Raw genomic sequence first — 14,149 nt, forward strand, 5'->3', positions numbered from 1 at the left:
AGTTTGTAATTCTTGGTCTCCCTTGTCCTATTTCATGTCAATGTCTTCAATGAATCGATACCAGGAAAGCGGTTTTTCGATGGAGCACTACAGCAGTTGCTTTTCAACTTCACCCCTATATATATTGGCATAAGATGGAGCCATTTTTGTACCCATAGCAGTGCCATTTGTTGAAAACAATGGGTGTCCTCCATCCAGATGGAATCAAAAGAAAGAAATAATTAAATTTACAGTCTAGTGTTTATATTATTATATTCAGGATTTTGGATTAAAATCAATCGAACAAAACTTACCTGTATTATTACTGATCTATGTTTACACCTTTTACGTTATATATCAGTATTGTTTAAACTTTTGTCATGGAGGAAGGCCATTTGTTGAGCCAAAATAATTGCAATTAGTGTATAATTTATATCATCTGTTCAGTTTTTCCATCTTTGTGCGATGATATTCAACACTTTTTAGTGTTTTGTTTTCCATCTATTTATCGGTCTTGTTTCACAAAACTTCTGTTTAGTATTAAAGTTATATTAACCCTTTAACATTCAAGGATTTTTTACCTTTTCTTCCCGAATAAAGGATATCTGTTTTCAATCAATTGCACATTTCGATAAAAAGCTAACTCAAAGGACAAGTTAGACTCATCTGATAGGTAATTGACCAAGGTTTCAGGAAAACTTGATTTAAGGAAAATAATTTCTGACGTTGGTCACGTGATATCTCACAAAAGTCACGTGACATGCTGAATTAAAGTGACAAAAATGTACAATTCAAGCGGAAAAGCGGTTTTACAGACATTTAGTGACAAAAATAGAACATAGTTTTAGTGTTAAATTAATGCAGGAAGACTTTCGGAAACGTTATCGGTGAAAACTTTATACAGAAAGATGCAAAACCTGTCTGATTGGTAGAAATATCAAGACTCGAAACTCCGAAAAATAGTGGTTTTTTTGAGAATTTTTGTCATAGTCTAATAAATGGCTCAAGTTTATGTTAAAGATGTACTATTCATAACAGCTTACAAAAATGAGCCTTTAGGAAAGAATTTTTAGTAAATATTGAATGAAAATCTGGTATTATTGAGTGCCCAGGCTAAGAATGAAACAAAAACAGAGAGAGGGGAGAAAAAGGGGGGGGGGGTTTGATGTAAATCATGTATTTCAGTTGTCTTAATTGAAATTGAAAGTAAAGTTAAGTTAAGTTACATTTAATATAGGAATTTATTTTTTCATCCTCCGGCAGTGAGGTTTGAACACGCGACCATCCGGGTGTAAGACTGTGAATCTTTCCACTGAGCCACAGAAACCATTGGAAATCTTATGAAATTTAAGCATATAAGTCACCTTCTCTGTAAGACTAGAAATTAATTTTGGGAGAACATAATCAAACTTCGTTTTCTTAAGAAGCTATTTTTTGAAAATTATTATTTTTTGAAGCAAATTTGTAAGAAAGTTATTCAGAAATGTTCGTTTTTTCGTCTATATGGGACTATTTCTTTACCTGAGAGATACGATATCCAACACCCTCATAACCAGACACTAAAGAAAACAAAGATTTGTTATTGCTATTCCGACTTGGCTAACAATTTTTAACACATTTTAGATGTTCTCATCTCTTTTGCTATAAAAACTGACAAAACAAAACATGAAAATTCCTTGTAAGTTGAGTTTGTTTCAGTGTTGATACTCTATGAATCAGATTTTTTGTATGTGTATGGGTTTTACTTACAGTTTTGATAGTATTCTTGTAAATGATCACGACACAGTTATCAAAATTGTCATTTAAAAACAAAAAAACAGCAACAATTTGTCTTGTGACATTTGGTGAAAATATTCTATTTAAAAATAGAAAAAAAACAGTTTTCCCCCCAAAAAATCTTGTCAATTTAGGGCAAATTGACATAATGCATTGCATTTTGTTGGTTTCAGACACCAAAAATCAGGGTGGTGGTATACTGATCTTCAATTTGAGCCCACAACCACATATGTACGTCAAAAATTGTCAACGATACAAAACTTCATGCAAACTACTCCGCCACAAATTTAGCTTATCGGTCAAATTGACCGGTAGGAACGTTAAAGGGTTAAGATCCATTTTGTTACATCTTGTGATTAATTTTATTTGGCAATTGCCAATGGCAGTCAGTAGGGTTTAAGAACATCAGTTGTTCGACCTGTTAGTCTAACGCGTTTTGGTAAATATACTTTTACACTTTTTAGGTCTTTTGGAAAATGTTTTTGTGCTGTTTTATACCCTTCTACAAATAAATTTGTTTGACATGCACACGTATGAAAAAATGAGGTTTTTATCCAACGCAATCATAGGTTTGAACGTCGTTTTCAATTTAGACTCTTATATATATATATCTATACACAAGAACATTTATTATAGTGATCTTTTTATATATATATACAACTCGTCTAAACATTAACCCAACAATGTTAGATCCGTAAATTTGCTTTTGCAAGTGTTTTATTCTTCCCTCGCCGGAATTTGAACCCATGGTACTGAGATATCGTGACAGTAAATCGTCTGCACTGTAACCGGCGCGCTAGACCACAAGACCACCTGTGCTTCGATGGACGGGTTTTACCTTCACACGTCAGTTGTAATCTAGCATCGTACTACAGTAATGATATATATAGATATAGGAAGATGTGGTATGGGTGCCAATGAAACACATCTCCATCCAAGTCACAATTATAAAAGTAAACCATTGTAGGGCATGGTACGACCTTGGCTTACACAGAACAGCTATTAAGGGTAAAAAAAATAATAATGTAAAGCCATTCAAACGGGAAAACCAACGGTCTTATCTATATAAAAACGAGAAAACCAACGGTCTTATCTATATAAAAACGAGAAAACTCGAGATACGAGAAACACTTATAAACCACAAAAACAAACGTCAACTATAAGACATCAGATCAGATGTTAAAAGTTTTAATGGTACCAAGCAATCTCCCTTATCTGAAAAAATAGTGTACCATTACAACATAGAAAGACACACTATAAAACATCAATTGGAATCAAAAACGAAGTTAAACAAATTAACACACAATGAACGAATAAATTTGATCTATGATACAATGTAAATATACAAAGAGAGTCGTGGTGTTGTGGCTAGTGCATCGGACTACTTACACTAATAATGAAAGCATTCTTTATTGTAAGTCAAATGCAAAACTGGAACTTTAACAACCTTATCAGAAACAAATGGCAGTTAGTTTTTCTCTGTTTAACATGTTTTTTATGCACCACGTTGCATGAATTATAAGCGTCATTTGACTCTAAATAATATGTAAGAGCTGAACATATAGGCCTTTTAATTTCCAGATCAACGGGGACACTCCCTTACACACTGCTGTTAGAGATCGAAACCTCAACATTATCAAATTGCTATTAAGGAGGAGAGATTTAGATCCAAATGAAGTAAATAAGGTATGGCATGTAGCTTTTACTAGGATCAACATTCACGCGTTAAACTCGTGCATAGTTCACTCCAGGCATATATTTCCTTAGCCGTACGCGTATTTGGCACAAGTTTTTGTAATTTTAGATTTTCAATGCTTTTAAACTTTAAACTTGATTGGCTTTATAAATATTTTGATATGAGCGTCACTGATGAGTCTTATGTAGAGGAAACCCGCGTCTGACGTTCTAAATTATAATCCTGGTATCTGTGATAAATATTTACTGAGAATAATAAACGTTTGAATAAAAGACGTTTCTTGACAATTGTTTATTTTTATATTTGTCTACTATTCTGTCAAATTTCAATCAATATTTCAGTCCGGTAATAACCTCTTACATTGTGCTACTAAAGGTGGACATCTCGACGTAGTCCAGTTGTTGTTAGAGAAAACAGATATAAATCCAAATGCAATGAATAAGGTATGGAATATAGTTCTTTCCAGGATAATTGTTAACTTTTGTTCATTTGGTGAAGAAATGTGTAAAACTTTCTAATAGTTCTTTCAAGGATTGACTATTAACCGTTAATTCAGTGAATCCATTCATTCAACTTCACTCTTTCTTGTGTTAAATCTATCCATTAGGTAAATCTATCAGTGTGAATATTTTATATCATGTTAGCTGGTTATTTGATTGTTTAAACTAATTGAAAATGTGGGAAGAGGAGGAAATAAAAAGAAAAAAATCACAAAAATACTGAGCTCCGTGGAAAATTCAAAACGGAAAGTCCCTAATCAAATGGCAAAGTTAAAAGATAAAACACATCAAACGTATGCACAACTGTCATATTCCTGACTTGGTACAGGCATTGTCTTATGTAAAAAATTGCGGAAGGAACCAAGTTTTATAACGCTAAACCATTCATTTGTATGACAGTCGCATCAAATTCCATTATATTGACAACGATGCGTGAACAAAACAAACATACATAAAAGGTAAAAATGTTAAAATAGGGGTACAGCATTCAACATCGTGTAACTATCTTAATCACATCAAAAAACAAACAATTATCCAACAAAGAAGCACAAAAGGCATTTTTACATTTTCATCGCTTACTTATTTGTGTATTTTATTTCTGTATGTTAAATCAACCCATAAAGGATTGAGAGGTATATTTGTGTTTATACATCACATTTTGATTGAACGGAACGGTAAGTTTTGGATTCCACATAACGTATTTTTTGACCGACACGATTTGTACGTGTTTCAGACTTGGAATCAGTTTGAATACATAGCAGGATAACTGTCAATTTTTCAATAGTTTAAGAACATTTTAAAGGGTACTAGCTACGAGATATATACAAAATTTAAAGTAAGATTTTTTTTGTTATACCAATAATGAAAGTGAAATAGTGAAATAATAATTCGCGTTTAGAAGCCAAAATAGTTCAATTTTGTCAAATTAAGCGAAGAAACATTGATATTTTCTAATTCACTTGCAAGTGAATCAGTCGACCTCATTAAACCGTATTCATGTGAAATTCAGTTTAACCCCTAGCTACAGATGTCAACGCATGCATTGTACGTGAACTGGTTTTTTTTTAAAGAAAAAGAATGTCAACAATGAAAGTGAAAATAACGGTAACCCATTTGATTACTTATTCCATCCATATAAAAATCATTCTTATACGGTTAAAAAGAATGAGTAACATATATGTTTAATCTATGAAATAAAATCAAACAGACCTATACAAATCTAAATGCACGTGTTGGTTTAATCATTCATATCTATATTATGTTTACATCGCTTATATGGTCATTTGAGGTCAAATCGATAGTTAATTAGATGGCGTCTGGACTAAAACGCACACAAAACGAACCTACATATTCTCTACTCCATGCTCTGTCAACTGTTTCTTTTGGACTTTTGGTAGTTTGGATAAATGTTTTACATTCAATTTGTTATAAATCAAATATGAGAATTTGAGTCAAATCTGTGACCATGAATTTGACAGCCAGTGCCCCTTTAAAATTTCGTTTTATTCAAACTAATGTCTCATTATCTATATGATCTGTCAATAACAATTTGAAACATGTTTCTTCTTTGTTTGTATGTTTCGCAAGTCATGCCAATATCTATATCGTACATGTATTTGAATCCGACCTAATTTGTGTACCACACTTCAATGTAAATGATGTAATCATGTACACCAGGACATATGACAATTTCAAAACAGTTTTTTTTTTTATGAATGTCATCCTGATAATCTACTAAATATGCCGAAAAATGTCACTTTTCAGATGTTATTTGTCAAAAATGAAAGTGATTGCATCCGTGTTCAGCCTCAACCTTTATATATTTTAAGCATTATCATCAAATAAAACTAACATTTCAATATTTATGATGAACACGAATACGGCCACTTTCGTTTTACACGGAAAAAGTATAATTTTAACTAAAATGCCAGAATTGTGAAGATTACAGTAATTTAGCATGACTTAAAGGTGCTAGTACCCGAAACATGTGCATTGTATTGTCAAAAACAACCCATATTTATGTAGCAGAAGCATTCTGCTATCCAATAAATAACTAAAAGTTTACATTACAACAATTTTGTAAAACTGCTATATTTTGGGGCCAAATAGGGGTCTTACTGGACCTACTCCTTTTGGTATTAAAATTTATAATTTTTTAAAGTATTACTAAGAGAAAGGATTAAGGTTTGAAAAACGTGTAGGACAGTGCAGCAGTTAAACCAGAAAAAATTGATACATGAGATACTTCAAGCTGTGAAAACACTTAAAAAAACATTGTCGCAGCTTTCATCATGACATTAACCATGGTTTCTGAATAACTGCATATAGCGCTTACAGTGCTTTGATTTTAATGTTTTTATACTATTCTGTCAAATTTTAATCAATATTTCAGTCCGGTGACAACCCTTTACATTGTGCTACTGAAGGTGGACAACTTGACGTAGTCAAGCTGTTATTAGAGAAAACAGATATAAATCCATATGAAATGAATAAGGTATGGAATATAGTTCTTTCCAGGAGAATTGTTAACCTTTGTTAATTTGGTGAGGACATGTGTTAAACTTTCTAATTTCTTAACTTGTGACACGTAAGTTATATTCATCAGTGTAAATGGTTTCCAATCAATGTTTCATATTGTGTTATTAACGGATGAGGATTTTTTGTTGTTGGGTTCTTTAATGCCATCATCCCATAAATGTGTTTCAAAAGTGTGGTGAAACAAGTTGAAAAAGTGGAAAAGAATAGAAATATTCTGTTTCAAATAGAATGTCTGTTTAGTTATTGTAGACTTGTAGACTTAAAACGAGAATTCCACCATGTTTAAAATGTAAGAATCCCTTGTATGGAGTAAATTCAACTTTTTCTCTGTTTCTCATGCCTCACGTTGCATGAACAGAACATGTAATGTGCCGAATGTGCCGTTAAAAAAAATGTCATCGAATTGATTAGTTATCGAACAGCTTTATCATGAAAAATGGTTGGTATCGAACTATTTTGATCCCTAAGATAAAGCTATCATTTACTTAGTTAAATATGTAAATTATCAGACTGGAAGATATTTAAAGCACAATGTGTACCAACTTAACATTAACTTCCGCCATACGCAAAAGAGGGGCAAATGATATCAGGGGGAGATTAAAATTTAAAGAGGGGTGATTGCAGGTGCTCCGGAATAATAAGCAGATCTTGCTCCACATATGGCACCCGTCGTGTTGTTCATATAACTACAAACCCGGTAAAGAGTCTCATACGGTAGGTATTTTTGGTCCTTTGCTTTCTAATACTCCTGATGAAAGTAAATTCAGAAACACACTTCAGACGCATGGCATTTATGATGTGTTTTTACTTTTTTTTCACTCAATATACCTAAAAAGCAAAACCAAAACAGTTAATGAGGCATATCATATTAAAGCAAATCACTATCTACAAGAAGCTCTGTATGCATTTAATCAACATACATGTATATCAAACGCAAATCAGAAAATTAAGCTGATTATATTCTATTCCGAATCATACTTGTCGCTAAAAGTTAAGAACAATTAAAAAACTACAAAAATTTAAACAATATGAAAAAAAAACCGTATTCTATTCTATTATTTTTTCATACTTTCTCCAAATGTACAAATTAAAGGCATGTAAAAAGAAATTTTACATAAAATTAACATTGTGTATATGTTAAGGTGTCTTTCGCCATATTGGATTGTAAAAAACAGAGAATCTAAGGTCAAGATTTTCAATCAAGTTAGCAAAATTTGATGCAGGAATGCAGATAACTAATATGAATTTGCATTTGAAAGAATAAATTAAAAAAGTTATAATTTCTAAATATTAATATTTTTACAAAATGTAGATTATTTTTGATAGATTTTTTAATGTTTTTAAATTGACATTCTAAGGGGAGGTAACTCTGAAAAAGTGCATTTTCTGAACGAATATACATGGAATTTTGCCATCTTGTATTTTAGCCGAAAGAAACAAACGGTGACTCTTTTCTTTTGATATTCTGAAAGCATTTTAGAAAAGCCATCTTCTCGTATTTTATTTTACAACTTTATTATTTAGTTTAGCTTCTAATCACATAATTATGTTTTGTTTTCATGTATAATCCATACAAAATGGGTCATTTTGTTACAACCTGTAGTTTGAAAAAATGCGCGGTCTCCTATGATTTTTATTATTTTGTTGAACATGCATCAATAGATACTACGTTTTGGCAAAACATGAACAAATTCTATTATTTTTAATTTAGACACCCATACCACCTTAATGTCATTTTTGAATAATACAAAGATTCGATTATGAACTATAATTAAAAACTAAAAAAAGTACTAAACTTTGTTCTACAACTCCGGTTTCTTCTCTATGTACAAATTATCACTTTATGTTTAGGGGTCCGTTGTTATACTGCTGTTTACATGTTTTAATGAACTTTCATATCTATTTAATATGTATTTTTCTGTGCTGAGTATTCTTGCGTATGTTTTATACTGTATCCCTCTTGTTAGGAAATGATCTGGGTACAAATAAAGTGAACCTATTGTTACCGGTGAACTGGTTTTGGATGTTAAATCTCCAGTTGGTGTTGTTACTAGGTCGATGGTCAAACGATTCTTTACTGGTCTTCTTGTATGTTTTCATTTTGTTGTTTTCTTGACATCGCCCTAACACAATCTGAATACAACTCAGCATCATCTTTTTCGTCAAGCCTGCAACTTAAGTTACAGAAAGCTCGACATAGGGATAGTGATCCGTCGGCGGCGGCGTTAAATTACTTCTTAAAAGCTTTATATTTTAGAAGGTGAAAACCCTTGATGCTTCATACGTTGTAAATAGATGTATTACGTTACGCAGTTTCTGTCTGTCACCGTGTCACGTGTTAATTGTCATTGTCCTCATTTTTATGGCTCAGGGACTACTTTCAGAAAAAAGTTAAGATATATTTTATTGTAATGTTATATGTTCTATTAATATGAGTAATAAGATAACAATATTCGGCATGTTCGTTCCATCCAAGGTCCTTATGCCACTCAGTTTTTACTTGACCATGACCTCATTTCATGGATCACTTAACAAGGGTAAGGTTTTGTGGTCAAGTCTAGTATTTTTGGTGTATGAAAGGATTGTAAGGTATACATGTTCAACTGGCAGGTGTCATCTGACCTTGACCTCATTTTCATGGTTCATTGCTCAGTGTTAAGTTTTTAAGTTGTGGACACTTTTTCTGATACTATGCAATAGGTCAGCTACATTTGGTGTATGGAAATATTTTATGATGTACATTTCAGTCCATAGGTATTATTTGACCCTGACCTCATTTTCACGATGCATTGCTCAGTGTTAAGCTTCTGTTTGTTGGTATGTTTTTCTTAAAGTATATGCAATAGGTCAAATATATGTGTTTTATGGAAGGATTGTAAGCTGTACATGTCTGTTTGGTACGATTCATCTGACTTTGACCTCATTTTCATGGGTCATTGGTCAATGTTTGATTTTCTTTCTTAGAAACTATAAGCAAAAGGTCAGCTATATTCAGTGTATTGAATTATTGTAAGGTGTACATGTATTTCTTGTTAAATTTATTTGATAGTTGTAGTATAGTTAATCTTTATAATTAGGACTATCAGCATAATATCAATGGTTTGTAAAGAAGGCGAGACATTTCAGAGTGTGCACTCTTGTGTGATTCAACATCTACTACCGGTCTCGATTTTGACCTCTCTAAATTCGAATAAATTGTAAAATGTTTATTACAATACGGAGGCACCAAAAGAAGTCTCCTTGTACAAAGGCAACACATCTTCTAACAATAAAATCTGAGAAGCTCCAGTGTCCCGTAAAATTTTAAAAGGGCTGAGGTGTAGTATCATCACAATTAACAAGGCTGAACCCATCATACATACAGATTTATAACTCTCCATGTAATCACGCAAACTGGACTTAGAAGCCTTTCTCGTAGAAGAGTTCAACTTTTTGGTAACAAAGGATGTCCTACAAGCACCGGACTTATTATCTCTTTCATTCTTCTTCTGAAGTCTGGAACAATCAGCCATCATATGAATTGTTTTCTTACAATAAGCAAAAGTCAGTGAATTCACATCAATGATCAATTTTGGAATAGACATATTATTATTAAATTGACTCTTGTTTTGTACTACAGGCTAGTGCTAATGCTCTTCAACTTCGTACTTTTTTCTGGCCTTTTTAACTTTTTTGGATTCGAGCGTCACTGATGAGTCTTTTGTAGACGAAACGCGTCTGGCGTATATACAAAATTTAGTCCTGGTATTTATGATGAGTTTATTTACAACCACTTGGTCGATGCCACTGCTGGTGGAGATTTATTTCCCCGAGGGTATCACAAGCCCAGTAGTCAGCACTTTTTGTGCTGACATGAATTGTCATTGATATGGTTATATTTATAAATGTACTGTTTACAAATATTTGAATTTTTTGAAATACTAAGGCTTTTCTACCTCAGGCATAGATTACCTTAGCTGTATTTGGCAACACTTTTAGGAATTTTGGTCTAATGCTCTTCAACTTCGTACTTTTTTTGGCCTTTTTAATTTTTTTGGATTCGAGCGTCACTGATGAGTCTTTTGTAGACGAAACGCGTCTGGCGTATATACTAAATTTAGTCCTGGTATTTATGATGAGTTTATTTACAACCACTTGGTCGATGCCACTGCTGGTGGAGATTTATTTCCCCGAGGGTATCACAAGCCCAGTAGTCAGCACTTTTTGTGCTGACATGAATTGTCATTGATATGGTTATATTTATAAATTTACTGTTTACAAATTTTTGAATTTTTTGAAATACTAAGGCTTTTCTACCTCAGGCATAGATTACCTTAGCTGTATTTGGCAACACTTTTAGGAATTTTGGTCTAATGCTCTTCAACTTCGTACTTTTTTTGGCCTTTTTAACTTTTTTTGATTCGAGCGTCACTGATGAGTCTTTTGTAGACGAAACGCGTCTGGCGTATATACTTAATTTAGTCCTGGTATCTATGATGAGTTTATTTACATTCAGTACGCTCAGTTATTTAATTTTTGTAATTTCCGCTGGAGGTATTTAAATGTTGACATTTGAAAACTTCTTTTTTATACGAAAGGGTTTACTTATCGGGAATAACAGCTGCAGTTTGCAATGTTTCAACAATTTGTCATCTAATTGCGTTAAAAGTCTTAATAAAGCCACATCGTGAACTCTTCTAGTAGCATCAATTGTCTTATTTTATCAAAGTTGTTATCTCTTTACTTTGACGTAAGCCATTTATCAAATAAATATTCCTTTTTTCTAGTAAATTCAAGATACGTTTGTGAAACAAACAATTCATAAGACCTCAACTTCTGTCTATATAGGGTTCTGGCACTAGCTAATATAGTTTAAAAACTTCCTGTTTTATAATGTAATAATCAGCACTTTTATGATGATTCACTTTGCAGCAATGTAGTCTTATAATGCATTTGGCCATAACAAATTTTGAACAAAAAGTAAAATCATAACAATACTGAGGAAAATCCAAACGTAAGTCCCTAAACAAATTTCGATATCAAAAACTAAAACACATCAAACAACTGTCATATAAGTGACTTATAAGAGGCATTTTCTAATGTAGAAATTGGTGGATTGAACCTGGTTTAGAAATTAACTTAAATTGCAGATTGTTTTTTTATTAGATGCTGTACTTCTGCCACAGGTCCAGGATTTGTATTTACATTGCTGATGTATTCTTTAAAGCGTGTTATTATCCTGTCTTTTTGTCAAAATATATTTGTTATACTTTTGTTCGTTACAATAGTTATATACATTTATGTGTATTATCCGCAATGAGTTTGAAAGGTTGCACAGTGATATCGATTTTATAACAGAGAGTTTAAATACATTTTGTAAAAAATTTTATTATTCGGTTTGGCGGTCAGTAAATGATGTAACTGCACGAGCTTTAAGTTAGTGATGATTGGTTAATGACTTAACCAGCACACCTATAACCTACAGTTATATTTCATCCTGCCCGATTTTGTATTTTAAACTTATCAAATCCTGTATAACTTCTAAAGTTATTGAATCCAATCATCACGATCTATTTTAGGAATTATTTTGCTTGTTTTTTGTGTTATCGAATGCGCAAAGACAATATATCATTTATTTTATGTATTGGTCTTCCTAACTGTTAACATTTCAGCATTTTATCTTTCAGGATGGGAAGACTGTTTTACATATCGCTCTTGAGAAAGAAGACACCGAAATAGTCCAATTATTATTAGAAAGAACACAAATTGATCCCAACAAGAAAACTAGAGTATGAGTTATTTATTACCCAACGTTATTTGCGTCGGATGATGGGATTATTAAACCACCTGATACAACTATCAAACTTTATGTCAATAACATAATTTCGATAAAATCTGTATTCATCTATCCATCATACTTTATCCTTGAACAAGTAAACTAAGGTTAATTGTATGTTACAAAAAAAAAGAAGAAAATTGAATAAATTGAACTGATATGTTTTTTATTGACATGAGCTCAACCACTTTCTCTACAGAAACACCATAAGCGATTTACTATTCAGATACCTTTGGAAAATGTGGACATTATTTTAGGAATAAATCGAATATTTACAAACCACTCAAAATTTATGTTCAATTGTACATACGCATCTTATGCAAATAACTATATTAAAACGTTGAGCCGAGTTCAGTCCCAGTCTTTGGTTGAGTTCAATTTCGACAAACGTTAGTTTTTCTAAGGATTTGATTGAATTTAGCATTTGGTTGAATTTTCGTCTTTAGTATTGTCAGGTACTGGTAAATGTTACATAAAAAACCCAAATAGGTATTAAATTGTGCGGTGTAATTTATAATACTTAATCGGTAGCAAGATTGACAAATATTTTATAATGATTCTTTATAATTGTGGCAGTAATCCACTATACTTATAACTATGGTAACAAGTCAAAATTCAAGTTTTTACTAAATATAAAGGAGGGAAGCATTTCATCAGCTATGCTATGAATTTCTAGTTTATGTTTGTATACAGGTTCAAGATGATGTTGACAATTAACAAGTTTATCAAATATTTAATGTGTAAAACACTAGAAGTGAAATGAACTTTTCATTTGTTTACATTTTGTTGTACAAGTGTTGCGGTAGGGAATGTATGTAATTACTCATGGCTCACCTTCTACATGCTATATATCATGTACTTTTCGAATTAAGGATCATTTCTTGTAACCAAAAATTCTTATTCAAACGTTTGATATGCCTGATATACATAGGAAAATATTTCAACAGCAAATATATGCACGAAACGATACCGTTACAACAGCACAATGGAAAACCAAACTTGCATATCAAATTGAACATCATAGCCTAAAATTGAGATTATAATGACATATTTTAAAGATTAAGTGATGAAATGAATTACTACATTGGTAATTATCCCAGTACCCATTTTCTGACCAAATTGAAGAATTTGCAACTCATGTGAATGTTTATTGTTAACATTCATGATTACTTCATGCTAGAAATGTTTTGAAAAATTTTGTCATTTTCAAATATAAGTTGCGTGTGAATAATTTTGTCATTTTCAAATGTAAGTTGCGTGTTTGTTTTCAACTATTCATTATATTAGATTATATGAATTTTTTGTTTTTCATTTGACCAATATGAAATTGATCGGTAATAAGTACTTAACTATTCGCTATGAATTAGATCCCTCATGCAACTGTACTTGAATAAAACCATCATTGTCAGTTTGATGATTACGTTATATTGGGACTAATTAGTTAAAAGATACCACTGTTTTTTATAATCTGCGTTTTAAAAAGGGTACAAAACATAATATGGTACAGTAGTTTGATTTATTCGTAAATTATTTAAATAGGTAAATTTACATAGTAAATAAAAAATAAATGTGGTATGCTTGCCAATGAGAATATTATCCACAAAAGACCAAAATGACACAGACATTAACAACTATAGGTCACCGTACGGCCTTCATCAATGAGCAAAGCCCATACCGCATAGTCAGCTATAAAGGCCCCAATAAGACAATGTAAAACAATTCAAACGAGAAAACTAACGGTCTTATTTATGAAAAAAATTAACGAAAAACAAATATGTAACACATAAAAAACGACAACCACTGATTTAAAGGCTCCTGACTAGGGACAGGCACATCCATAATTAA

At 32.0% G+C, this 14,149-nt stretch overlaps 1 protein-coding gene across 3 annotated transcripts in view; it reads left to right on the top strand.

Moving 5' to 3' along the window:
• The window catches only part of LOC134682018 (ankyrin-1-like), a 38,463-nt gene extending 24,944 nt beyond the window's left edge, over window positions 1-13,519 (top strand). For 2 of the 3 annotated variants that reach the window (XM_063541626.1, XM_063541625.1), the window contains 4 exons: window positions 3,337-3,441; window positions 3,793-3,894; window positions 6,344-6,445; window positions 12,156-13,519. In XM_063541626.1, the coding sequence (XP_063397696.1) occupies window positions 3,337-3,441; window positions 3,793-3,894; window positions 6,344-6,445; window positions 12,156-12,263 (417 nt within the window). In that variant the 3' untranslated portion in view covers window positions 12,264-13,519. The remainder of the gene's footprint in view (window positions 1-3,336; window positions 3,442-3,792; window positions 3,895-6,343; window positions 6,446-12,155) is intronic. The other variant, XM_063541627.1, reaches the window with a different exon arrangement.
• Window positions 13,520-14,149: the final 630 nt, after the last annotated feature.

The sequence above is a fragment of the Mytilus trossulus genome, chromosome 8 (assembly GCF_036588685.1).
Source record: "Mytilus trossulus isolate FHL-02 chromosome 8, PNRI_Mtr1.1.1.hap1, whole genome shotgun sequence".
NCBI classification, from domain to species: Eukaryota; Metazoa; Mollusca; class Bivalvia; order Mytilida; family Mytilidae; genus Mytilus; species Mytilus trossulus.